We start from the raw sequence: 25,597 nt of genomic DNA, 5'->3' as shown, positions 1-25,597 counted from the left end.
TCAGAAAATCTTGACGTGAACAGCTTTATCTGCTGTTTATGTTAACCTGGAAAATACTGATTACTTTTGCCTGCTCCATTCGTAGTATTTCTCTTTTCCTAAATAAGTAACTTCATGGATGTATGATTTATAATGTAAGTGCATTGTTATCTGCTCATCTCTGTTCCTAACAGAGAAAATACCAAGAAGACTTTGAAAACATGAAAGACCAAATCTACTTTATGCAAACTGAGACTCCAGAATACGAAGCAAATAAGCGAGTTTCAAACAACGTCAGTAAGGTATGTCATGTGTTGAGCTTGAGAGTAGTGCTGAAGTCAGGCCAGTTTGTGCTGAAGCTGTTTTGTCAAGTGTCAAAAAGTATTTTCTTGCATGCAAAATTCTTGTGTGCTTTTCCCCAGGAAGCTCATAGCTGTGCTTTTGGTCTTCCACAGTAGTACCTGTGAAACAGAATTTTCTTCCATTGAAGTAGAATTTGCTTCATTATTTGTTCTAATGATGTTATGTGCCTAACTTTTAGCTGGAACAAATTCATACTGTTAACCAAGACCAACTTAAGCTAGCTGAATTTGGCTCAGTATTTTAATATTTATTCATCCTTGCTCAGTGTATTTCAGAGACATTGTGCTTTACTCAAAGTACAAAATTTGGCTTCTGTGTTTTCTGCAATAGTATATGCATCAGCAAAGACATCTTATGTCGTTACTTGTAAAAATATGACTATTCTGAGATGTCAGCTGATATTTGAAAAATTACAATGTTTGGAGAGGTGCTTAGAGGTGGGGACATCTACTGAATAGCTTTCACTTATGTTGTGACCCTGCCTCCCATCTCATCATCCATGCCCTCCTATGATCTGAGTGCCTTTCATGGTCCTTTGCCATCGTGAATCATACGTCAAAAACCAGGGGAAATTTTCCTGAAAACTTCAGCATAGTACAGGTTTGTGAGCATTTGGCTTTTATTACTGATTTCTAAAACCTCACCCTTTTTACTTTTTTAAAGGTAAAATACAGAGCAGACTATGAAAAGAACAAAGCTATTGCAGATTATAACGTGCTTCCTGCTACAGAGAACCCATTGCTGAAGCAATTAAAAGCTGCAGGAAATGCGCTGAGTGATGTAAGTATTATCAAAATACAGCTGGATGATTTTTAGTCATGTACAATAAGTCATCATTTCTTCACAAGGCTTCTCCTTTGGATCTCTTAGTATTTCTAGTTTTATGGATCAATATTTATCATGAAATCCCACCCAGAAGGGCAGTATAGGTAAGGAGTAATTTCTTCAAAGCAGAATGGACAATAGCTGTAACATGCTTTGGGGATAGCTAATTATTTAATAGTTCACTTAGATCTCTCTGGAAAATGGATCACTAAATGACAGCTCTTCCCTTACTGTTTTAAGGAGCTTCAACTGATGGCAATAATGATAAAATATCTGGTACTTATCTATAATATTGTATTCTGGTTACTCACTGTAATGGCTTTCTCTGTCTCTTCTTGCTGTTTGCATCTGTATGGAAGTAGACTGCTTATTTCTAAGTGTCAGAAGTTCAAAACCCCTTAGTCAGGCCTTTCTACCTCCTATTACAGGCCTAATAGTAACCAAAAAAAGGTTTTTAAAAAATCATTGGGAAAAAGTGCCATCTGTTTTTAAGTTTTCTGGGAAAGCTTTTCTTTGCAATCATTTCACTCTTTTATAATTTTTAATTTGTTGTGAGTTGCAGTGAAATATACTTCATTATCTGACATTGTTTTCTTCTGCAGAAATTATACAAAGAAGCCTATGAACAATCAAAAGGAACCAGCATTAATTACTGTGACACACCAAAGTTCCAGACTGATAGTGTTCTGAAGAATTTTAGTGATGTAAGCATCTGATTTATGTTGTGTTGTTCAGTACTGGCACTCCTGATTACCTTTGTTTATCAGCTCTTGACTGTTCTGTGATTCTGTGATTTTTCCAGGTAAAATACAAAGATGCATATCAAAAGAATATTTTAGGACACTATGTGGGCAGCTTTGAGGACCCACATCAGATACACTGCATGAAAGTTGAAGCTATGAAGAGTGATGTAAGTGTGGCTGTCATGATGTTTTCACCACCATGTTGTCATGTCAGAGAAAGCTCATGACATGTAGAAGTGGCTTCTTACTGAGCATTGATTTTATTCCTAGAAAAATTACAAAGCAGAGTATGAAGAGGAAAAGACAAGATGCTACTTCCCTCAGACCATAACTCAAGAGTATGAAGCAATTAAGAAGTTAGAGCAGTGTAAGGATGTAAGTACGGGATGGTAATGGTTATCAAGTAGCCAACTACATGCAGAGTATCTGTGCCTCAGGCACGCAGAGATTTACAGAGTGATTCTTCTTAATTTAGATGATTTTTGATTTAGTCTTATTAGCATATATGACTTGTAAAAACCATGTTCAGCTCTATTTTAGCACCTTTTCTGGCATCTAGTGATCAAGACAGGTACAGCATAATCTTTTATTTTTAACAAGTAAAACCATAAAATTGGAGTAGTACCAAACTGAATTAATGATCCTCAAGCATTTACCTGCTGAAGTCAATGTATTTTTCCATTAATACATTAAAGGTACTTTATTAATACTAATTTTATTTACTTTGTCAATACTTGGAAAATGCTTTATATATGTATATAATATACTAAAATGAATAGGCTATAATATTTATAATGTATTACATATGCCATACATGATAATATTTATATACCTATTAAAATATTTTATCTTAATACTTCAAAAAATTATTTGAGCTCTGATTATGTTAAAAAGTAGCATGAGAACCGTTGTTCAGGACAGTGCTTATCTGCACACATACCACAACTGTTAACTATCCTAAGTAATGTAAGATTGCTGTGTCTTATAAGATAGTTTTGCTTATTTGCATTTTCTGTAAATATATTATATTCCTTCAGCACACCTACAAAAAGCATCCTGATCAGACCAAATTTACTCAAGTGACTGACTCTCCAGTACAGAAGCAAGCAGAGATCAATACCAAACAGCTGAGTGATGTAAGTAATCTTAGGAAATATGTTGCTGCACTCTGACATTATCAGTTTCTGCAATCTTGACTACCTTTCCTTTATCATCCACTTTTAAGAGAACTCCTGAAATGAAAGTGTAGGTGAATATGTGTACATATACACACATGCACGAGCACAAAAACGTTCATGTGTATTCACAGTTCTACTCCAACGGGAGATCAGCTGGAAATCAGATTTTTTTTTCAGTTTTTCAGTTGGCTGTTCATGTCAGTTTTTAGTATGTATGTTTGTAACTTTGTGTCCATCATTCTCAGTGTATTCACACCAGTTAAGTCAGTGGGGTTTATACCACTCACTTGGCAAGGACTAGGATTTTATCTGTGTGTCTTTGTGAGTGAGTAACATGAGATCATAGAATCATAGCACAGTTCTTTAAGCTGTATCACTCAGCATTATTAAGCATTTGCAATCTCTAAATATTGTGTTGCTGAATTTCTTCCATTGTTTTTCTTTGTAGATAATATATAAATCCAAAGGTGAAGAAATTATTCATAAGTACCACCTCCCTCCAGATGTGCCCCAGTTTATACAGGCTAAAGTTAATGCCTACAATATTAGTGATGTGAGTATATTTTGAATCTAAAGTTATTAATTCAACTTACAAGATAAAGTGTCTGTTAGCTAGTAACTGTTTATTAAAAATTCACCTTTTCTCCTAGAACTATTACAAAATGGGATTGGAAGAATTAAAATCAAAGGGATATGATCTAAAAAGTGATGCTATTCCTATCCAAGCTGCCAAGGCTGCTAGGCAGGCTGTCAGTGATGTAAGTATATCCTTCTTGAAGAAACTGTTTAACTCACAAGAGCTTATACTTAAACAGCATTTGCAATTCTGTTTACTAAGGACACATAGGATAACTTCTTTATTGCTTTTTTTGAGCATGTTATTGGATGTATTTAACACAGTTATATTTTCATAGTGTTTCATTGTTTCAATACATATCTGTATAATTACATTTAGAAAAGGCTTTTACATTATCTAATTCTCGTGAATAACTAGGCTATCTTGCGCTCCAGCATGGTTAAGGCAAATCATGACGTGTAGGTCAGTAATGACACCTCTATGAGCAATGGACCCCTGAATTCTCCCTGTCATGAATTATAGGCCGAATCATAAATTAGATGGAAGACTCTAGGACATCACTGGAGTTTTTGGTAGATTTTTGGGGATGGTCTTGCGGGGGTCCCTTAGTGTTTTAGACTTCTCTCTCTTATAATCAGTACAAGTGAGACAATGCTACTTTGAAAGCTAGCTAACTGATTTGTTTGTCACTGAACTGTAAAGAGATACATGCCTGGATTTATGAAGAAGTGTGGTATATTCTTTGTAGAAAACAAAGGGTAGCCTTTGCTTTTAATTACTTATTGCTAAGTTACTTAGATGATATTTTCCTTGTTCTGTTATATTCTAACAGGTTAACTATAAAAAAGCCTATGAACTTGGCAAGGGTAAACTTGTTGGCTTCAGGAGCATCCAAGACGATCCCAAACTCGTTCATTCTATGAAGGTAGCCAAGATGCAGTCTGAGCGAGAGTACAAGAAGGATTATGAGAAGACAAAAACTAAGTACAACATTCCATTGGACATGGTCAATGTTGTTGGTGCCAAGAAGGCTCAAGAGATTGCCAGCAACACAAATTACAAGAACCTCCTCCACCATTATACTTACTTACCAGATGCAATGAATGTGGAGCTTTCCAAGAATATGATGGAGATTCAGAGTGATGTAAGTAACGTGAACAGAATTTTTTTGAGATGCCTCTAGCGAAAACTGTGAAGAGTCAGGAGAGGTCCCTGAATTGTTTTTAATACTTCCTAACTTTTAAAACATTGTTTTCACTCCTTTATTAGAATGTGTACAAAGCTGATTATAATAACTGGATGAAAGGCATTGGTTGGGTCCCCATTGGATCACTAGAAGTAGAAAAAGCTAAAAAAGCTGGAGATGCCTTGAATGAAAAGAAATACCGCCAGCATCCAGACACCATTAAATTTACAAGTGTGGCGGACTCTCCAGTAATGGTCCAAGCCAAACAGAATTCAGTTCAACTCAATGATGTAAGTAGAGAAAGAAATATGTGTTAAGGTAAAGATATTGTAAAGATGTATTTACTGAAAAGCTTGGAATTATTTGTAAAATTTTTTAAAGTACTGTTAGCCTTAAAGTGTTTCCCTGTGTTGTCATTGTTTTGTGCTCTGATTTGCCTGGGAGTAAGGTCTGTATAGGTCTGTACATCTCTCTGAAATCATGTGGCTTTTTAAGTTCACATGGGTTGATTCTGCCCATTTGTATTCTAAGTACATTTGAAATACATTTTATTTAAGAAATGTGAAATTTCCAGGTTATTTGTGTTTTACCACCTGCAATAATAAATTAATTACAGAATGTTTAACAAATCTTAGTATGTCAATCACTATAACCAGGAAGCTTTGCTTTGTGTTACTCTTTATTATCCTGTTCTTTCATAAATGTGGCTTTATGTCCATTAAAGACCTTAATTTTATTGAGTAAAGACTGCATGAAGCTTTTAGGATGCATTCCTCAGTAAGATTAACAATTCTGTTTGAAAAGTGTAGCCTCAATCTTTATGAAATAGGTGGCAATGTACATCTATTTGCAAAATCAAACATAAACCCTCAGTTAATTTACAGTAACCTAAACAGGGAAAGGATTTATTTCTGTATCATATATTTTACAGAAACTATATAGATCTTCTGGAGAGGAAGTTAAACATAAATATACTCTAAGCCCGGATATTCCACAGTTTATCCAAGCTAGATACAATGCAGCTAATATCAGTGACGTAAGTGACTTCTTTACAACATTTTTTACACATTGTTAATGAATTTTTGAGTAATACGTTAGAGATTGCAGGTTCCTTTCACAGATACACAGTTCTATATAGTCAGCTTCTATCAGTGTAATTTTTCATTCTTTGTGTTACTTGAATTTCCAACCAGGTACCATTTAAGTAATGTAATTAATAGATAAATCTGTTCTTATAAACGATGATTGTATATGATCCCCACTGCACCTGCTTCTAAAGAATTGCCTGAAGTAGCTTAGGAATAGCTTTGACTTGCATATAGGTCATGTGATTACTAAGTTCTCTGGAATAATATGGATTTTCTTTTTTAGGCTTATTATAAACAAGGCTACCATGATCTAATAGCTAAAGGGAACAAGGTGTCTCTTGATGCTATTCCAATTACTCTAGCCAAGGCTTCGAGAAACATTGCTAGTGATGTAAGTATCTACTCCAGGTATGCTATCCTACATTTAGTAGAACGTCCCTTACAGGCTGTCTGGTAGACCTCATGTGTTGCATAAGTCTCAACTAGAGTCAGCATTATGAGAAGGCGATTCTTAGTCTTTCTGAAAGGCCTAGTTTGCACAGAACTTATTTTATGCTCATCTTGTTTGCTTTAGATAGGCAAATGCTTTACTGTGTTTCTTAACCCACTTGACACAGGAGAAATTAAATCAGTAGTTCTTGCAATCATTCTGTGATTCCAGAAACACACTACATTGGCACCTATTTACAGACAACAACATGTGTTCAGGGTGCTTTTGGTTATACAGTGGAGCATGGCTTATACATGAATTGAAGGGCCATGTAGTACAAATAGTGTAAGGTGGGGATATGTACTGGTGGTTTTTTATAACTAGAGGAAGCTCTCCAGTCATATTCCATTTGTTTGCTATTCTTTTCAAATGACTGAGAAGGATTGTCTCAATTATTCTGATATTTTTCATATACGTTTCTGCACAGGAATGCTTAGGAAATTTTTTCCCTTACTTAAAAGAAAAGCTAATACTGATAGATCTTATTGTGGTGCGCATAACCTGTAGTGTACAGGCTTAGATGGTGCAGCAAGAAAAGCTCGTTGTTTGTGCCAATTAGGAGAGTTTATCTTTCTGAACTGCTTGCAGCTTCTTTTTCCAATTACAGTTGTGAGAGCTTTTCTTTTGCGTTAGCTTGGACTTAAGTAGCCATACCACTCTTTCCTCTGTTTCTAGTATAAATATAAAGAATCGTATGAGAAGGCTAAAGGAAAACAGGTTGGTTTCAGAAGCCTGCAAGATGACCCGAAGCTTGTTCACTACATGAATGTAGCGAAGATTCAGTCTGAGCGCGAGTACAAGAAAGACTATGAGAAGACCAAGACTAACTATCATGCAACTCCTGACATGTACAGTATCCAGGCGGCTAAACAGTCTCAGGATGTAGCTTCTAATACTAATTACAAAAAACTGATCCATCACTACACTTATCTGCCAGATGCCATGGATGTTGAGCTTGCGAAGAACATGATGCAAATTCAGAGTGACGTAAGTATTTCATTGATAGCAATTTCATGGATGTTTTCCTGCATACTGTGAAGGTAAAATATGAGTTTATATTCCATTAAAATTGCCATTACTGTATTGGAATGCTTTGTTTTTCTTATGTCTTGGAGAAGTTGTAAGTTTTATCAGCTGGTGGCATTTAGAAATACCAAACTGCAGGGGAGTTCTTGCCAACAGGATTTTGATGTTGGCATATCAGTAGAGAGGTGAATTCTGGAATGCTGAATTCAAGCTAACTTTTCGCCCTCCCACCCGCCCTCCCCCCCATTTCCTCACGAAACTTTATTTTGCAGCTAACATAATTTTGTTTTATTCCTTAAGACTTCTTTTAAGTTGTCTTGCTTTTTTATTACAGGAGATAGATAGGATAGTGTAGGGGGACTATTGTTAATCACTTAGGATGCAGGAGTGGACAAAATGAAGCTATTGATATTGTTGGAAATATGTTCTGGAGATCTCTAGTGTAGGAGATATCTCTTAGGAGCTTTTTGGTCCTTGCAGGTACAGAGTTTCACATGGTTGACTGGGCATACATAGTTGCACTCCGCACCTCCCTATATACTGCAGAATTTGACTCTCTGTGGATCTCTGTGGAGGACCACTCATTTTAGAGTTAGAACATGGAATGGTCTTAAAAAAAGAGTGTACACAATATCCTTGCATTCAGAACTTTGAATGTTTATATGGGATAACCTTCTGCATATTTTGTAGCCATGATAAATTTTTCACTTGCAGTCTGTGGACTCTGCATAGTTTACTGTAGGAGAAACGATAAGAAACAAATAAAAAATTGAGCCTCTGTATAAGGCCAAGTCTCATAGAGTCTGCTGAAACACAGAACATATGTTAGTTTAGAAGTTACCAAGAATTGAAGGTTGGTGAAATTTTTCACATAGGTAAAAGAAAAGGATGGTTAGTAAGTACTGGATTCATGAATCATGAATCAAAAATACACTCATGTAGAATATGCTAGCTGAGCTATGTGATTATTGCTTTAAACAGAATTATTACAGTTATGTGGGACAATCTTGATCCAGGTTGTTTTTTTCTCCTTCAGAATGCATACAAACAAGAGTATAACAGCTGGTTCAAGGGTATTGGATGGAGTCCTCTTGGTTCTCTGGATGTTGAAAAAGCTAAAAAGGCTGGGGAGGCATTAAATGAAAAGAAATACCGTCAGCACCCAGACACCATCAAATTTACAAGTATACCAGATTCAATGCCAATGGTTTTAGCTCAGCACAACACCAAGCAACTGAGTGATGTAAGGAATTTTTCGTTATTAATGCAATATAGTGATTTTAATTTTTACCATATTTGTGATTTTTGTGTTACTGTTTGACATTCCATCCAAAAAAGAAGTTACATTTTAAGAACGGTAAAAATAGTAAGATTGTCATTTGTTGGTAAGAATGAAGTATTGTTACCTTGTCTCTATTTGTTAACACTAATATTACCTGCTTTCCAAGAAGTATTTGTTTATTTTTCCTTGTAGGTAACATACAAACAAGAAGGTGAAAAACTGAAACACAAATATACCCTGGATCCTGATGTTCCTCAGTTTATTCAAGCCAGGGTCAATGCCTACAATTTGAGTGATGTAAGCATATAACCAATAGTCTGATCAATAATACATTGATATGTAATTTACTTAATAGAATAAATAACTTTGTTTGTGCTATGATACTGAATATAGAGATGCACAAGCTCTGAATTCAGCTAAACTTTTACTTCTAGAAGACAGTGAGTTTTGTGCTGGTAAATTTTTAAACTGTCTGAGCATTCATGAACATGAACACATTTCAACGTTTTATTGTCAAAATACTTGGGTAGACTGAATGAGAAAATTACTCATATTCCTGTAGGTTTGGAGACTTATGTCATCTACTTTTGTATGAAATGCAACACAGAGGCAAGCAGTGCAAGTTCTCTTTATGTTGCTCCCTCCTTCTGGGCTTTCAAAGGAAATTAACTTATCCCATGGCAAGATAATAATGCCTTTTTTCTGCTGTTCAGCTACTAATCTGTCTCCTTTTCATCACTTCTTCCATCCATCCAGCACCACAGGGATCTCCATTATTAGTATCAAATTTATTCCCTTTGTGATATTAAGTGTTATGGTGACATTATCAGGCCTCCAAGAACCAGCTAAAATCTCCTTTAATAGCCTTGAAATACTAACAGTCCATCCAGATGTTAACTGCTAACAAAAAAACAGACAGACTGCTTTCTTCAGTTCATTAAGATCACAAGGCCTGATTTTTAAGCTAACAGGAAAAAATTTCTGAAGGTTTAGTCAAATAAGAAAGGGTTTGCTTTCAAAGCAAGGGCAAAATGCCTTACGGTAGGGTTATTCAGCATAAAAATTGCAAGAAACGCTTACAGAGTTAGTGGTTTGTCTACGTGTGTTAAACTGATTGTCTTGAAGGACTCTCCTGTCTTTGTATCAATATATTTATCAGAATATAGGTGTAATTTCTGTGCAGGTCAACGTTTTTCCTTGCAATTGCACAGACTAAACTGAGTATTTTGATTCCCATAACTATAATAAAAATATGGGCTTAAACAACTGTTTTAAAATTGTTACTTGTACATTTGCAAGCTCATACCTTTTTTTCCCTACAAGGCTAACTACAAAGCAGACTGGAAAAAGACCATAGCAAAAGGATATGATCTGAAACCAGATGCCATTCCTATCATTGCTGCTAAGGCTTCTCGGAATATTGCAAGTGATGTAAGTATAATTCACATGAAGTGGAATACATACATCTACTGTGTTACAGCTTTCTGTAGCGTAGCCTGCTATAGAATGTAAGCTATATATGTATAATGGTATAGAGGCAGTTAACCCTGAGAACTGGAACTCTTACAATACTTCAAAATAAGAAGTAAGTTCAGATGTTTACACGAATGTCTGAAAAAACCTCTTACTTTGGAAATGCATCATAATGTGTGTGAGTGCTGGTGAAGTGGGGCTGGTTGTTTTATGTGCTTCATGTATTCACCAGCTTGTTTTGAATTTTCTTTGTTATAATTTACCTGAGCTGTATTCTTAATTGCTGGAGACCTGTATTTCTACTTGACTGGCATTCATGAGTGGTACAGAAATGTGGCTGTGTTCATGCAGCTACATTAATTAGCAATAGTAAAACGTGGTGTGCTATCCAACACAAGCTGTGAAAGGGGATTTGGAACACAGAAATAAATTTACTAACTTTAAAATGGCTAAAATGACTTCCATTGCCCACTTAAAAACTGCCTCTCTCCAGTAGCTGAATATAGGGACATCTAATTGCCTGGTAGTCTTAGGCTTTTTAATAATATATTATTATGTTAGCCTTTTAATGAAAAGATGAATATTCCTGGGAGTTAGAAGTCTATGGCAGTAAAATATAATGTGGCAGAGGCAATGTCGAGGGAGGGGATGTAACTGCATATCTAGATTTAGATCTGTACCAACAATCAAAACAAGCAGAGAAATCTAGCAATCCTGTTCTATCTTTTTCCCTGAAAAAGTTTATTAAGAATGAATGGCAGTTGTTAAAATACTGAGTATCCCAGTATTAAAATTATCAAAAGCATGTTTTGTCTTTCTGAAGTGGGTGAAGGCTTTCTTTTCTTTTGTCTCTAGTACAAGTACAAGGAATCATATGAGAAAGGTAAAGGCAAACAGGTTGGATACCGTAGCCTGCAGGATGATCCTAAACTTGTTCATTACATGAATGTGGCCAAAATGCAGTCAGATCGTGAATATAAAAAGGATTATGAAGTTACCAAGACCAAATATCATACTCCGTTGGATATGTTCAGCGTGACGGCTGCCAAGAAAGCCCAGGAAGTGATTACAAATACTGGCTATAAGCAGCCAATTCACAATTATACACTCTTGCCTGATTCTGTGAATCTGGAGCTATCAAGAAATGTGATGCAGCTTCAGAGTGATGTATGTAATGATTAATCTAATTTTTTTCCTTTTCATAATGACTGTGTTATACTGTTAATGTTTTAAGGATAAACAATTAACTATATTGGATTAACAGTAGACTGAGATGTAAAGATCTGGTCTGGAACCCTGTGTTTTCAAAAATTACCAGAATTATGTGTAGCTGATAAGGGACATCACTAGCAAGTAACAGTTTCCTGTGTTGTATCTCTACGTATTTGACTAATGAACATGTTTTTCTAATTAATGTTTTTTTGTAGTTGAATTTAAATTTGTTGTTACTGTGATTATTATTTGTATTGTCCGATTGTAGGTTATATGTAGTCTAAATTCTGACTATATTTTATTCAAGTTTTTTAAAAATGTACATTTTGTACATTTGTATTTTATCTAGGGATTTGAGATTATTTTATTTTGTTCACTTTTCCTTTCTGCTTTTGTTCTCCCAGAGATGCATATGACACTTATGATAAAGGTTCCTAAAATAGCTTTGTAGTTTCCGTAGTTTCCATTAAGTTCTGTGACTCATTTCCTTTTTTTCTTCTTTTTCCCTGTAGTGTAACTTCAGGCACTGCCTCTTTACCCAGAAATATTTAGTTTAATCTTCTTTATTTAGCAGTCCTCTGACAAATCTGAAGTTCTTCAAAATGTTAGTAATCTGATTGGAAGTGTTCTTCAGATTCTAAGTATTGTTTGGAGAGGACCATGTGCATGTTCCATTGGCCAACAGATAGAGGATCCAACCTTTAGACACTGTTCTTTCCGAACACAGAAATTTGCACCTCAAGTCTTTTTCTTCCCCGTTGTATTTTTACCTGACCGTACTGCATTGGCTGAGCTTGCTTGGCTGTCTCAGATGTTTGCAAGGAGAGAAGTGTATTACGTGAGGACAAATTTTGCCCTGTGTACACATGCTGTGAAAGTATGTAGCCTTTCTCTCAGACTCTGGTATTCTCCTTGTTAATCCTAACTCTTCAGGTTTTATTGTTGCAGTATTTTTGTACCTGTGTCTGTTCTAAAGTATGATTAAGTAGGAATGGTGTCTAGTCAAGATTGTGCAGAACAAGGCAATTAAATTGTTGAAACGATTTCTCTAAATCAGTTCTACTGCAAACTGAGTCACCAACAAACAAGTGTCAGTTAAGAAAAATATTATTTTTTTTTTGACAGAATTTTGTATTTATCACTCAAAATTTGTTTTAAGGTCTGTGCATTTGGTTTGTAGTGAGAGTTCTACAGACTGGTTTAGTGAAAAGAATTTCTGTATCCCTAAGACATGCATAGCTGTTAATGTATGCTAAGAATATGGAAACCAGTAGCAGTTGTAACAGGCTTGTCTAAATTTTCCTGAAAAAATGAATAACCAGGAGAAGTTTTAAGGCCTTACCTGTGTTTATTTATATAGGCATTCTAATTTTCCTTGTCTCACTGTGGTCTTCCTTGTTTATTTTTTAAAAGAATGTTTACAAATCAGACTTTAATAACTGGCTGAAAGGAGTTGGCTGGGTACCAATTCAGTCACTGGATGTAGAAAAGGCAAAAAAAGCTACAGAGATTCTCAGTGAGAAGAAGTACCGCCAGCACCCAGACAAGCTGAAGTACTCTATTACAATGGATGCCATGGAGCAAGTGCTAGCTAAGCAAAATGCCAAGACCATGAATAAGGTGAGAATTTGTGCAGGTGATCATGAGTCGGAGGTTGGGTCGTTGTCTTGCAAAATTGTGCAAAAAGCTGGTGCATTCCCATAGAAGTCACTAGATTTCAATGAGTACAATGATTTGCTTCATTAAGACTGGGCACTGAGAGATGTCGGAAGCCTCAGACTATTCGTAATTGAGGGGTTTTATTTTCTGTTTCAAAAGATTAAAAATTTCTCTTTTGTGTATGTGAGTAAAGATGTCTTCTCCAGATTTATAGTGCTTTGGTAGCCTTCATTCTTTTTCTGCAGGAAGTAGTATTCATAATCAGTGAGTTGAAAAACCTCTGGAATTCTTTTAGTTATGTACAACTTACCTTGAAAAGTGGAGTTTTTTAAATTTGCCCCATGTTGTCTGGGACACCAGTGATCCCACATTCTATGTTTGCCGTGGAAAGGGGGTGTGTAGAAAAAGAAGAAAATTATGCTTTGCATTAAAGTAGGGGAAAATGCAGACTGAAATATTCTGTTTAAATATTTACTAGTTCTCAAAACATACTTTGCAAATTTCTCAAAGAGAGTACTAGCCAAGGAGGAGAAATATAATATTGCCACTCAGGTGTTGTATTTGTGAAGATTATTTATAGTCCTTATGACACTATATTTATTGCAAATGAACATAACAGCAGCAAGCTCTTATTTTATGAGTGCAATGCTTTTTCAGTGCTAAATATTACTTTTTAATTGCAGAGACTCTACACTGACAAATGGAACAAAGAGAAGACCAGCATTCATGTTATGCCAGATACTCCAGAAATTCTGCAGTCTAGAGTGAACCAAGTCACAATGAGTAATGTGAGTCACCATGCTCACATGGGGCATTCAGTGTCTGTTGCAAAAAATTTTGTCATTTTTATGTCTTTTAAGTTAAGTTTATGTCTTTTAAGGCTGCTTCAGTATTTCTGCCTTCATAATAGAGCATATTTTCTTTTGCTTTTTAAATTAGAAACTTTACAAAGCTGGGTGGGAGGAAGACAAGAAGAAAGGTTATGACTTGCAGCCAGATGCCATTCCAATAAAAGCAGCCAAAGCCTCCAGAGACATTGCAAGTGATGTAAGTTTGATTGTGTGATAGTACTCAGAGTAACTATAAAAACAGTAAGAGAGCATTTTCAAGGTGTTCTGTTATGCACAAATAATTTTTTTCAAACATCTTGAGTTGTTTATATTGCAATTGTATGCTTGATGGTATAAGCCTTTGCAGTGGAAAAATACTGAATTGTGCTTCTTTGCTCTTTGTTCAGCAAGCTGCTGAGCTCCATGTGCCTGTGCCATGGGCTGTTATGTAAGGCTATGTTTAAATGAGAAAACCTGAGATCTTGTCATGAACCCCCCCCCCCCGATACTTTATTGTTTTCAGGGATATGATTGAGCTTAATAGCACATTTTTTTAAATTTAATTTTTTGCTGTTCTTTCTCTTTCCTGCTGTCAGTATAAATACAAACTAGCCTATGAAAAAGCAAAAGGAAAGCATATTGGATTCCGCAGCCTTGAAGACGACCCCAAGTTGGTGCACTTCATGCAGGTCGCTAAGATGCAATCTGATCGTGAATACAAAAAAGACTATGAGAAAGCAAAGACTAATTTCCATACTCCAGTTGACATGTTCAGTGTTGTGGCAGCCAAAAAAGCACAGGAAGTGGCTACAAATGTAAACTACAAAAACTTGATTCATACCTACAGGGTTCTGCCTGATGCTATGAGTCTTGAATTAGCCAAAACCATGATGCAGATACAGAGTGATGTAAGTGAGAGATCCTTCACCCTTTGCATTATGAATACAATGATGCATGGTTTATGAAAGCATATTGTAAGATAAATAGTACTACTTTCCTAGTGAAATTAGTTATGTACTAAAATGTATCAAATGGAACAAAACCTTCAGCAGTGATAGCCATTATATTTTTGTAAGGCTGAAGTATTAAATTACACCTATTGCTAAAGAATTTGGGCTCAGAAATAAATAATTTTATGTATAAAGTGAAATGGATATTTATTGCTTACATGTCCTGTTCAATCTCCAGGAGCAGTATTTGTGTGCAGGCCAAGACATGAAAAGCTTCTTTTTTTGTTAACAGTTTTATACTGTCCTTCCAAAAAGATCTTTTCAGAAGGGGAAACCACCTAAATAGCCATATTCTCAGATTTTTCTGGGATTTTTAACCTCTATAGAGGAGGGCCTTTTTTTCTTGGTAGAGTGGTTCAAGATGATCTCCTTCTTCAATGGGACTTGAGTATGTAATCTCATAGGAGCAATCTATATACATCATAAGGAAGATCTACACATTGTATAAAAGGCAGAGTAGTAAAATACAGACACCACCAACAAATGTGTTTCTAGATAAACCTTGAATACACCTTGATATTGTGCTTCTTTTTAGAATAAGTGCATTAAAAATCTAACATTAATTGAACACAGAAATAAGTATCATGATTTGCAAACTTTTTTGTAAATCTGAGTATTTTCTTTTTCTGCCTCCAGAATCAATACAGAGCAGAATATGATGAAAGTATGAAGGGTATTGGATGGGTACCACTGGGCTCCCTGGAAGCTGAAAAGAATAAGAAAGCGATGGAAATTCTTAGTGAAAAGAAGTATCGACAGCATCCAGACAAGCTGAAGTATTCTGTTCCTCTAGATTCCATGAACATGGCCTTAGCTTTAAATAATGCTAAAATCATGGATGAGGTAAGAAAGCATTAATCGAAATTCATTTAAGTTTGCCCAAGATAACTGATTTTAGCCTTTTAGCAGTTTAAATCTTGGGGTTAAAAATACTGGGGTGAGCCCTTTCAGAAACAAGGTTTAAGCTTTTAAATGTATAGTCCATTTCATCTGATGCCTGTTACATTAATATGAAATTACTACATGATATGAATGCTGTTATAATGAGATATTTATTTTCTACCTCTCCTGCTGAACTGATGTAATCTGCTGGTGTTCCTTAGAAATATCTAGGCTTCACATGTGTTGTAGTTACAGAGACCGTCAGAATCTTATGTGTACTTTTGTTAGCTCTGTTTCCTCTAAGAGAAGCTTTATCGCCTCTCTCAACTGACACTTACTTTCTTGGAGATAAACTAATAATCTTCCACCTGTAACTTTTTTTTTCTTATACCTTCTGGCTTGGCTTTTAGCCATGGGTTGACCTTGGTAGGCAGCTAAGCACCATGTAGCCCACTTGCTCACTTCCTCCCTTAGAGTGGGATGGGGAAGAGGAAGGGCAGAGTAAAAGCAAAAAAAAAACCCTTGTGGGTCAAGATAATAAATGTTTAATAAGCAAAGGAGAAGTGGAAGAAGATAGAAAACAAGTGATGCAAAAGCAGTCGCGTGTCACCTCCCACGGGAAGGCTGACATCCAGCCAGTTCCCAAGAAAACACTCTCTGCCCCTTTTTATTTGCTGAGCATGACATTATGTGGCATGGCATACTTCTTTGGTTAGCTGGGTTCATCTACCTGGTTATATCCCATCCCAACTTCTTGCACATCCCCAGTTTGTTCACTGTGGGGGCACAGAGGAACAGTGAAGGCCTTGATACTATGCACGCACTGTTCAGCAAAAGCCGAAACATTGGTGTGTTACCAGCATTATTTTAGTTGCAATTCTAAAATAAAGCATGGTTAGAGCTGCTGCGAAGAGGATTAGCTCCATCCCAGCCAGACCCAGTGTGTTCTGAAACCTGTTGTTTTCTGCTGTTCAATGTGCTTGACAAATGAGCTGTTCAAAAGAGAAGCAATGAAATACTCTAACAAAATTGAAAATTGAAATCAATTATTTGAATAAAAATTGAAATAAAAATTCTTTTATTTCAGCCTCACACAATGAACTTCATAAGAGCTATTCCTGATATACACTGCTTTTAATTGCTAAAATAAAAAGACACATGCTCCTGCCATGTTAGTAGTTCCACCACTGTAAAGAGAGATTATATTTCAAATACTATTTCAGACTGTTTCCTGTAGTTTTTTTATGTTGACTTTTTTTTTTTTATTTTTTTTATCCTTCCAGCACAAGTACAAACAAGCATGGGAAGAAGACAAAAAGAAAGTTCACATCACACCAGATATTCCACAGATTGCTTTGGCAAAAGTTAATGCATTTAATCTAAGTGATGTGAGTACTGTATTTTTTAATTTTTTTTTTTAATTAGGAATAAGGGAGAAGTCAGCATATGACAGTATCCCTCATTCTCACTTTGCAAACCTGTAGTAATTTCACAAGTGATTCATTTTCCTTTTCCCACTTTCCCCAAAATTAAATACTGAAAATTTAACCCATAATACATGTAGTTAGATTACGAAGTGTTTAGGTAGGTCATTAAAATGTAATAGTTACTGACAAAATAGAGTTTGAGTACTGTCTGTGTTTGTTACTGTAGTTACTGTATTATTTCCCTGTGCCCAATGTTTTGTACAGGATTCAGAATTCTTGCAAATTGAACCTATTCTTTCTGTAACAGATGGTATTTGAGAATTTTTTGGTAGCCAGTTTTTAAGACTGTGTATGCTAAATAGAAAAGTGTTTGTGCACATCTTCAGTGTGCATAGAAATAGACATATTTATGTTGTTTTTTTAAAGGTGGCATCCTTATATGTGTAAACTATTCACCAATATCTGCACACATGGAAAACTAACGCAATCTCTTGCTCTTTTATTATAGGGTGTTGTCACTGATTATAGTTCAGTCCATCTGCATTGATGTATGAATACTAGGATTAGTGTTAATTTTGAATGGATATTTATAGCTCTGTCCCTTGAGTGCCTTAAAGAACTGTTCAAGGAATGTTAAATATAGGAATAGTCTCTGTTTCACGCTATTGTATTAAATTACTAGAGTTTTGTTTAAGTGATTGTGGTATGTTTTGCCATTTTAAAGGATGTTTCTTTTCTTTTTTTTCACAGAAAATGTACAGACTTTCTTTTGAAGAATCTAGGAAGAAAGGGTATGACCTTAGAGCTGATGCTATCCCTATTAAAGCTGCCAAAGCTTCTAGGGATATTGCTAGTGATGTAAGTTCTTGAAAGAAAACATGATCCATTTCAGATGTTGTAAAACATTCATTTCTTGACACAATTCAATTTTATATGCCAAATATATGAAATGTCTTTGTTTTTTTTGCTTGTAAATAGTTCTGAAATATACAATATATATTCCAATACATTTTCTAGATGGGTTAAAAAAAAATTTCTTAATTAGAAAGGTAAAGAGATGTATGAGGTATTTCCAGAGAAAAAAAATAAGGCAGTTTATTCCTCAGTGTGATGGTTCTTGAATAGTTTATAAATGTATGTCTTGTATTTGTAGTTTAGACAGAATGATCAAAGTTTGTTCTTAGGAATACTCAGAAAGAACAGATACGAACTAAAATTATTTTTACTGCTGTGGTACAGTTATCTTTATTCCTTTGGTGAAAGTCTCGTAACATTTCTTGGTGCAGAGAATACCAGTTTCTGGAATCAGGACCATTCTGAATTCCTTTATGTATCAGTGATGAGGGACGTGCTGTGGCAGGGACAAATCCAGCCTGAGAGGAACGTGAAGACATTTTATTTAGCCCACCATTTTTTTTTTTTTTTTTTTTTTTTTTACAACCAAGCCAATACTTCTGTCTGCTTTGTGATGTTTTTTAATAATGTAAAAATTAATCTAAGTTGTGGGGATTTTTCATCACATGATAGATACTGTGTTTTAAACAAATGAAGTAGAATTAAAGTCTCTGTCTCTGTTTTCTTTACAGTATAAATACAAATTAGGTTATGAACAAGACAAGGGAAAACTTGTAGGCTTCCGCAGCCTTCAGGACGATCCCAAACTTGTCCATTATATGCAAGTGGCTAAGATGCAGTCTGATCGCGAGTACAAGAAAGGTTATGAGGAAAGCAAGACACATTACCAAACACCTTCTGATACGCTCAGCATTGTAGCAGCTAAGGAGGCACAAGATCGCATAACCAATACTAACTACAAACGACTGATTCACAAATATATGCTGCTACCAGATGCAATGAGTTTAGAACTGTACAGAAACATGAATCAGATACAAAGTGATGTAAGTTTCTCTTGTCTTTCTGTTGTTCACTGTTGTGACCTTTTTTCCCTGATTTTTTTCATTACAGCTGTGTTTTGGGAGCAACAGATTATTTTATATGAGCCATTTGTATATTGTAAACTTTCCTTTTGTATTCTGTTTGGCAGAATGAGTACAAGCAGGAATATAATGAGTATTTCAAGGGTATTGGTTGGAGTCCTGCTGGCTCTCTTGATGTGGAGAAATCTAAGAAAGCCATGGAAATTGCAAGTGATCAGAAATACCGTCAGCATCCCAGCATGTTCCCCTTTACAAAACAGAACGATTCCATGGACATGGTCCTTGCAAAGCAGAATGCAAATATAATGAACAAAGTGAGTATTTAAGGGGAAAATAAGGCAGACATTCACATCTAATCCATTTCAAGAAACAGTTGTCTCTGTTACAGCCTTTATGTAGCAGTGTTTCCCTGGGAAAAACAACCTGTCACAAGTTTGGTTTTTTTTTGCTTTCCCTTAATGAAATACTCAGTTGCTGATAGATAACATTGGTTAAATAAATCTTCCCTCATTTTTCTCATTGCTACCTCTCCAACCTCTATTCTTCTCATTCCTATATAGAAATTACTGGCCCTGAAAATCTTGATAGTTGGACTTAATTAGAAGCAAGGTTGCATCCTAATTCAGCTGATCCTGGATTGGGTCATTATGTCCTAAGATAAATCTAAGTCATTACCTTCATCTTTTTACCCATCCATATCCAAAGTGCACAGATGGAAAGGTGAAAATCCCCAAAGAGCCATGCTTTGTCCTATATTTTGACATACCTGATGTTACTTTTTTCAATAGCATGCTTATACTGAAGCCTGGGAGAAGGATAAAATTCAGGTTCATGTGATGCCAGATACACCAGATATTCTACAAGCAAAACAGAACAAGGCGAACTACAGTCAGGTAGTGTTTTTCAATACTTCCTATTACATTTTTAATTAATATCCACTTTATTCAAATTTAAAGATGCCTCCCATTTCAAAATAAGTAATTAATTTGTGTTAAATTAGAAAAAATGGAGTGGATGATTTAGGACAGAGGCAAGAATTTTTACGTGAGTAGTATTTTCAGAGTAGCAACAATACCATCTTCAGCCTAGCAAAGTAGCAGCCTAAATTACATTTTATTGTATGGAAAAGATAAATTCTTATTTTAAAATCTGGATATGAATGATCCATACTCTATGCTTATCATAGAAATCAATTATGTTAAAAATTTGTTACTACAAAATGAGTATTTTATTGTGTATATGTTTAACATGTGGGATAAGGAATACATGCAGTGATTCTAATTTTTCTGTCAGCTTTCAAATATAAGAAAGTGACAATTGTGCTGGTATAAAAGACTTAGATTTTGCTTTGCGTTATTGCCTAGAGGCAAAATTTTGACTTGCAAGTGCTGGTTCTTAAAAACAACCATGCACAAACTGACCTGACTATTAAATGGCTGTATTACAGCCTTATTAGTTACAATTTTGTTGAGCCAACTGAAAAGTTTTCAGTTATCCTGGATGTATATACTTCAAATTCCCCACATATGTTTCAAATCTTCTGGATAAGACATAGTAGGAAGCTGCTGTAGTAAAGAAAAAAACTATTTAGTCACTAGCCTAAGACTTGGAAGACTTGGGTTCCTTGCTTATTCTCAGTTTCTGTTCTGCAGCCTGAGAGGTGATCAGAATTCGGTATTATGGCTCATTAGCAGATCTAAATAGAAGGTGACTTGCATATTACTAAGACTTTTAAATTAATACTGGTTTAAATTTTAGAAACTCTACAAGCTTGGCTGGGAGCAGATGATAAAGAAAGGCTATGACCTCACACCTGAAGCCATTTCAGTGAAAACTGCCAAAGCTTCAAGGGACATTGCAAGTGACGTAAGCAATATTTCTAATTTAATATGACGGACACTTTATCTAGTTGCTATAACCTACAGAGTTGCACTAGATTGAGATACACCTTTTTGCTAAGGTGTAGCCTGGAGTAAAAAGCAAAATTGCTGGCAAAACTCTTTCCTGATCTGTTTTTGTCAGTGGAGAAAATTTAAGAAGGGTTGCTCTGGCATCTTGACAATTCCAAAGATTGTGGTCTGCCCATGGAGTGGCTAGTCATACAAGGTTAACAGTTGTCTGCTCTTCTGGGTGTTGCATTTTCAGAGCAGCAGCAAATTTAGTCCAGTTAGCTGATCTCAGTGCCCATACTGAGAAATCCCTTTTAAAACTCTGAAATAGATGTGGTGACACACAGTGCTGTTACCATAACTTGGTATAAATATAAGTCCTGCATTTATGGAAGAGATTTTATCAATCATTAGGAAATGTTTCGAGTGATTAAGCATCTGCAATTTTCGTTGCTGATTATTGTATTCATCAAAATAGTTCAATATGTTGGCCTTTGGGAGTTCTGAACAGTATGACTGTATAAATTAAATGGCACAGGAGACCATTCTTGTAGCCATGCATTCTTCCTCTCCAGGGACTGTCTTCCTTCTGAGGGACATTGTTCACTGACACCAAATGATGCACATTAATCAAGGGACTACTAAAAATTTACATGAAAAGCCATAACAAGTTGCTCATTTCATTGCTAATGAAAGACATTGAACTGAGATAATATATTCATGTTTTGCTTATATATTTTACCATTGTCTGTTCCTTACTGTAATTTCAATAATGCAATTTTTGTCATTTTAGTACAAGTACAAAGAAGGTTACCGCAAGCAGCAGGGACATCACATTGGATTCCGCAGCTTACAGGATGATCCTAAGATGCTGTGGTCTATGCAAGTTGCTAAGATGCAGAGTGAGAGGGAGTACAAGAAAGATTTTGAGAAGTGGAAGACAAAGTTTAATATGCCCGTGGATATGCTGGGCTTCCTTCTGGCTAAGAAATGTCAGGAATTGGTTAGTGATGTAGACTACAAACGAGTGCTGCACCGCTGGACTTGTCTGCCAGACCAGATTGATGTCGAACAGGCAAAGAGGGTTTATGAACTACAGAGTGACGTAAGCTTCCTCTGAATTAAATTTATTTTCTATAAGATATATACGGCTTATTGAAAAAAATTTCATAACTAGTTTGTGATGCCAATGTAGATCAGATTGAAGCTAAAAGGCCAGTTTCACCACTTAGCATGTTTTGCACAGTACCAACCACACTGCCACAGGGACCCCTTCCACTAGACCAGGATGCTCAAAGCCCCGTCCAACCTGACCTCGAACACTTCCAGGCACAGGTCATCCAGTAGCTGTACCAGTGACTGCCACCCTCACAGGAAAGAATTTATTCCTAATATGTAATCTAAATTTCTCCTCTGTCAGCTTAAAGCCATTCTTCCTGTAATATGTTGAAAAGAAATTAACAACTGGCTGCAGTTTTGTAAGGCAGGGGAAGACCAACAGAGTCAAATATTTTCCTCTGGAGGGCCGTCAGTGGGAAAAGGCATGCCAGGTGTGCAGAGGCAAATGATAAAAAGAGTGTTAGGTGATGAGGTATAAGGCTTCTCTGATGGCTCTGCCAGCCGGACGGAGATGGCCAAGTGTGGCAATTGGTTCCTGGGGAGTTGAGAAAGATGGAGGTGGAGGGTATGTGGATGGCTTGGCACTTGCTCATACAGCTGTAGGTGTGGTAAGGCAGGCTGTGTGAATCTGAGCTTAATGGGAGTCCCTTTGTGGTGGCAAGTGGTTTACCCAGGGAATGTGTTTTGGTTGGCAGAGCTTCCCTTGGCAGGAGGAGTGGTTGCATGGCGTAAGGAGGATGCTGAGCAGCTTTGTGTCCTTGCCTATCCTTTCAGAACGTGTACAAGTCTGACCTTACTTGGCTGAGGGGCATTGGCTGGTCCCCGATCGGTTCGCTGGACGATGAGAAGAATAAGAGGGCGAGCCTCATCCTGAGTGACAAGAAATACCGGCAACACCCAGACACCATCAAATTCACGAGCCTTCCCGACTCAATGCCCATGGTTCTGGCAAAGCACAACTCTGAAATCATGAACCAGGTGAGCTTTGCTTGTGTTTTCAGCCTGAGGGAAATAGGTGCATGGCCCAAGATGCTGTGTTCTCTCCTTCCGAGGCCTGGGTTTCTTAATGGGGATATTGCCTCCTCTTGCACAGGGTCTTTGTTTTTGTTGTTTGTGATCAAATTCTCTTATGTGTGGTTGGAGCAGTGTTTGGGCGCAGCATGGAAAAGAAGAGGGTGAAGTTTTAGAATGTTTTGGGACTAGAAGAGGTGTTCCTGAGGCATTGCAAAGTGGAGTCCCCTGGCTTCAGTTCCTTGATGCAGTTTGCTGTTTGTTTCCCTGTGCTAGCTTGGTCTTCTTTCACGTTGGACTTGTTCTTTTCAGCGTGCGTACACGTCAGCCTGGGAGAAAGATAAAACCAGCATTCACATTATGCCGGATACACCTGGTATTTTGCTGGCCCAGCAGAACAAAGTGAACTACAGTGAGGTAGGTGGTTGAGCTGGGGTTAAGCGTCCATCTCTGGACACTGCTGTGGCCTGGGAAGCACTGTTGTTTGAGGAGAGTGGTTGTTTCTCTTCCAGAAACTGTACCGGCTTGCGATGGAGGAAGATAAGAAAAAGGGCTATGACATGCGGGCAGATGCCATTCCTATCACATCTGCTAAAGCTTCCAGAGACATTGCAAGTGATGTAAGTACAGCGGAGCCCTTGCCGGCCCACCCTTTCAAAGTGTTTCCGGGTGCTCGTAATTGAATGCAGGGCTTCTAACCTCAGCCAGATGGAGTCGACATAGCTCTTATGTGTCATAACCATTCAGCCAGTCCATATCTATTTTGATTCTGGAGTGTCTGTGTGTAACTGGCCTTGCATGTTGTCGCTGTGCAGTGTTGTTAGGTAATTTGCAGATGGTGTGGGGAGAGAATGTGTGGGATCTGTGTGATGGACGTAATCCAAAGCAATGTCCGTGAGGGGCTTGTGGCAGCATCACCTTGAGCATTCAGGCTGGATTTGTGACATGTGTTTCTGCCACCAGTGTGGTGAGTCTTTGTGCCCTGACATTACAGCAACCCAGTTGAGATGGACAACTGGATTGGAAAATCAAACCAAATTTTGTGTAATGATTGGGCAGTTATCTTTTCTGTCAAGGGGTGGGTGGAGTCACTGAAGGCCAGTCATTGCAGTGCCAGAGAGTATCCTTTCAGGTCTCAGCTCTGCAAGATCCAAATTTAATCTCTTGTGTGATACTTGGTAGTTAAAGGCTCCTTTGTTGGCTGGAAGGAAATGAGTTTGATCTCTTCAGTCTTACATGAGATTTCACTGAGAGGCAAGGGAGTGTTTTGTCAGTTGGCACTTTCTTGTCACTTCCCACTCAGTGGCTGTAGGCCTGCAGCTCAGGGCCCACACTGGGCTGGGGGGATAAGACTCCTGAGCACTGGGCAGGAGAGCCTGGAGCAGTGGAGTATGCCAGCTGCTATGGGCTGCTATGGGTGAGTACTGTTGGGACTGTGCAGATGGAGGCCCAGGTTGCCTGCTGGAGCAGTCTGGGGCTTTTCCCTGACTTTTGCGTCCCAGCTGCTGAGCAGGCCTCTCAGTGGATGTGCTTAGGCTCTATGGAGAAGAATGTCTTCTTTGCACACACACCTCCTGGTTCCCAAGCTAGATGTGTTGCAGTTCTTGTCTGGGATCCATGAACCTTCTGTGGCCCAGTGTAGACATGCATGGGATGGAAGTGTGTAGGACTCAATAGGGCTATGAGGCACTTAGTCACCTCTTCAGGTGGTGATCTTGCCAGACACCATTAGAAAAGTGCATGCTCCGAGGTGCTGCTACAGAACAGTGTCAGAAGGGAGAAGAGCTGTCCTGAAACTGACTGAGCTTCTTCAATCCTGCAGTACAAGTACAAGGAAGGCTATCGCAAGCAGCGTGGCCACCATATTGGAGCCCGTAACATAGAGGATGATCCAAAGATGATGTGGTCGATGCACGTAGCCAAGATCCAGAGTGACAGGGAGTACAAGAAAGCCTTTGAGAAGACAAAGACACACTTCAGTAGCCCAGTGGACATGCTGGGAATCGTGCTGGCCAAGAAATGTCAGGAGCTGGTCAGTGATGTTGATTACAAGCACCCTCTGCATCGGTGGACCTGCCTGCCGGACCAGAATGACGTTGTACAAGCCAGGAAAGTGTACGACCTCCAGAGTGATGTAAGTTGTTCCTTGCTGTCTATGTGAAAACCAGGAAACAACTTTGGTCAGTGGTATTCCTTTGTTGGAGTAGGTCTAGATGGGGAGAGTAATTGTAGGCTTATTCTGTGGGACTGAGACTGTGTGGTGTATTTAAATTCTTGCTGAATCCTAGAATGGTTTGGGGTTGTAAGGGACCTCAATGATCTCCACTTCCCACGACTTCTACAGTATGAACCAGTCTTCCAGTAGACTCGGTTGCTTAAAGCCCTGAATGCTTGCAGGCGCTGGGCATCCA

General features: G+C 37.4%; 1 protein-coding gene across 1 annotated transcript in view; it reads left to right on the top strand.

Moving 5' to 3' along the window:
- NEB (nebulin) overlaps positions 1-25,597 on the top strand; it is a 124,027-nt gene that overhangs the window by 12,267 nt on the left and 86,163 nt on the right. The window contains exons 11-43 of the mRNA XM_061363750.1: positions 174-281; positions 1,006-1,122; positions 1,770-1,871; positions 1,970-2,077; positions 2,181-2,285; positions 2,948-3,046; positions 3,537-3,641; positions 3,739-3,846; positions 4,498-4,809; positions 4,935-5,141; positions 5,783-5,887; positions 6,223-6,330; positions 7,105-7,416; positions 8,492-8,698; positions 8,930-9,034; positions 10,061-10,168; positions 11,066-11,377; positions 12,836-13,042; positions 13,765-13,869; positions 14,021-14,128; positions 14,508-14,819; positions 15,558-15,764; positions 17,087-17,191; positions 17,981-18,088; positions 18,817-19,128; positions 19,275-19,481; positions 19,956-20,060; positions 20,926-21,033; positions 21,850-22,161; positions 22,950-23,153; positions 23,499-23,603; positions 23,699-23,806; positions 25,009-25,320. Coding sequence (XP_061219734.1) covers positions 174-281; positions 1,006-1,122; positions 1,770-1,871; positions 1,970-2,077; positions 2,181-2,285; positions 2,948-3,046; positions 3,537-3,641; positions 3,739-3,846; positions 4,498-4,809; positions 4,935-5,141; positions 5,783-5,887; positions 6,223-6,330; positions 7,105-7,416; positions 8,492-8,698; positions 8,930-9,034; positions 10,061-10,168; positions 11,066-11,377; positions 12,836-13,042; positions 13,765-13,869; positions 14,021-14,128; positions 14,508-14,819; positions 15,558-15,764; positions 17,087-17,191; positions 17,981-18,088; positions 18,817-19,128; positions 19,275-19,481; positions 19,956-20,060; positions 20,926-21,033; positions 21,850-22,161; positions 22,950-23,153; positions 23,499-23,603; positions 23,699-23,806; positions 25,009-25,320 — 5,553 coding nt within the window. The remainder of the gene's footprint in view (positions 1-173; positions 282-1,005; positions 1,123-1,769; positions 1,872-1,969; positions 2,078-2,180; positions 2,286-2,947; positions 3,047-3,536; positions 3,642-3,738; positions 3,847-4,497; positions 4,810-4,934; positions 5,142-5,782; positions 5,888-6,222; positions 6,331-7,104; positions 7,417-8,491; positions 8,699-8,929; positions 9,035-10,060; positions 10,169-11,065; positions 11,378-12,835; positions 13,043-13,764; positions 13,870-14,020; positions 14,129-14,507; positions 14,820-15,557; positions 15,765-17,086; positions 17,192-17,980; positions 18,089-18,816; positions 19,129-19,274; positions 19,482-19,955; positions 20,061-20,925; positions 21,034-21,849; positions 22,162-22,949; positions 23,154-23,498; positions 23,604-23,698; positions 23,807-25,008; positions 25,321-25,597) is intronic.

This window comes from Neopsephotus bourkii, unplaced genomic scaffold (genome assembly GCF_033783945.1).
Source record: "Neopsephotus bourkii isolate Nb327-2 ecotype Australia unplaced genomic scaffold, CSIRO-AGI_Nbou_v1 NB_1181, whole genome shotgun sequence".
Lineage (NCBI taxonomy): Eukaryota > Metazoa > Chordata > Aves > Psittaciformes > Psittacidae > Neopsephotus > Neopsephotus bourkii.
The sequence above is the reverse complement of the archived record's forward strand: the minus strand, read 5'-3'. Positions and strand labels throughout refer to the sequence as shown.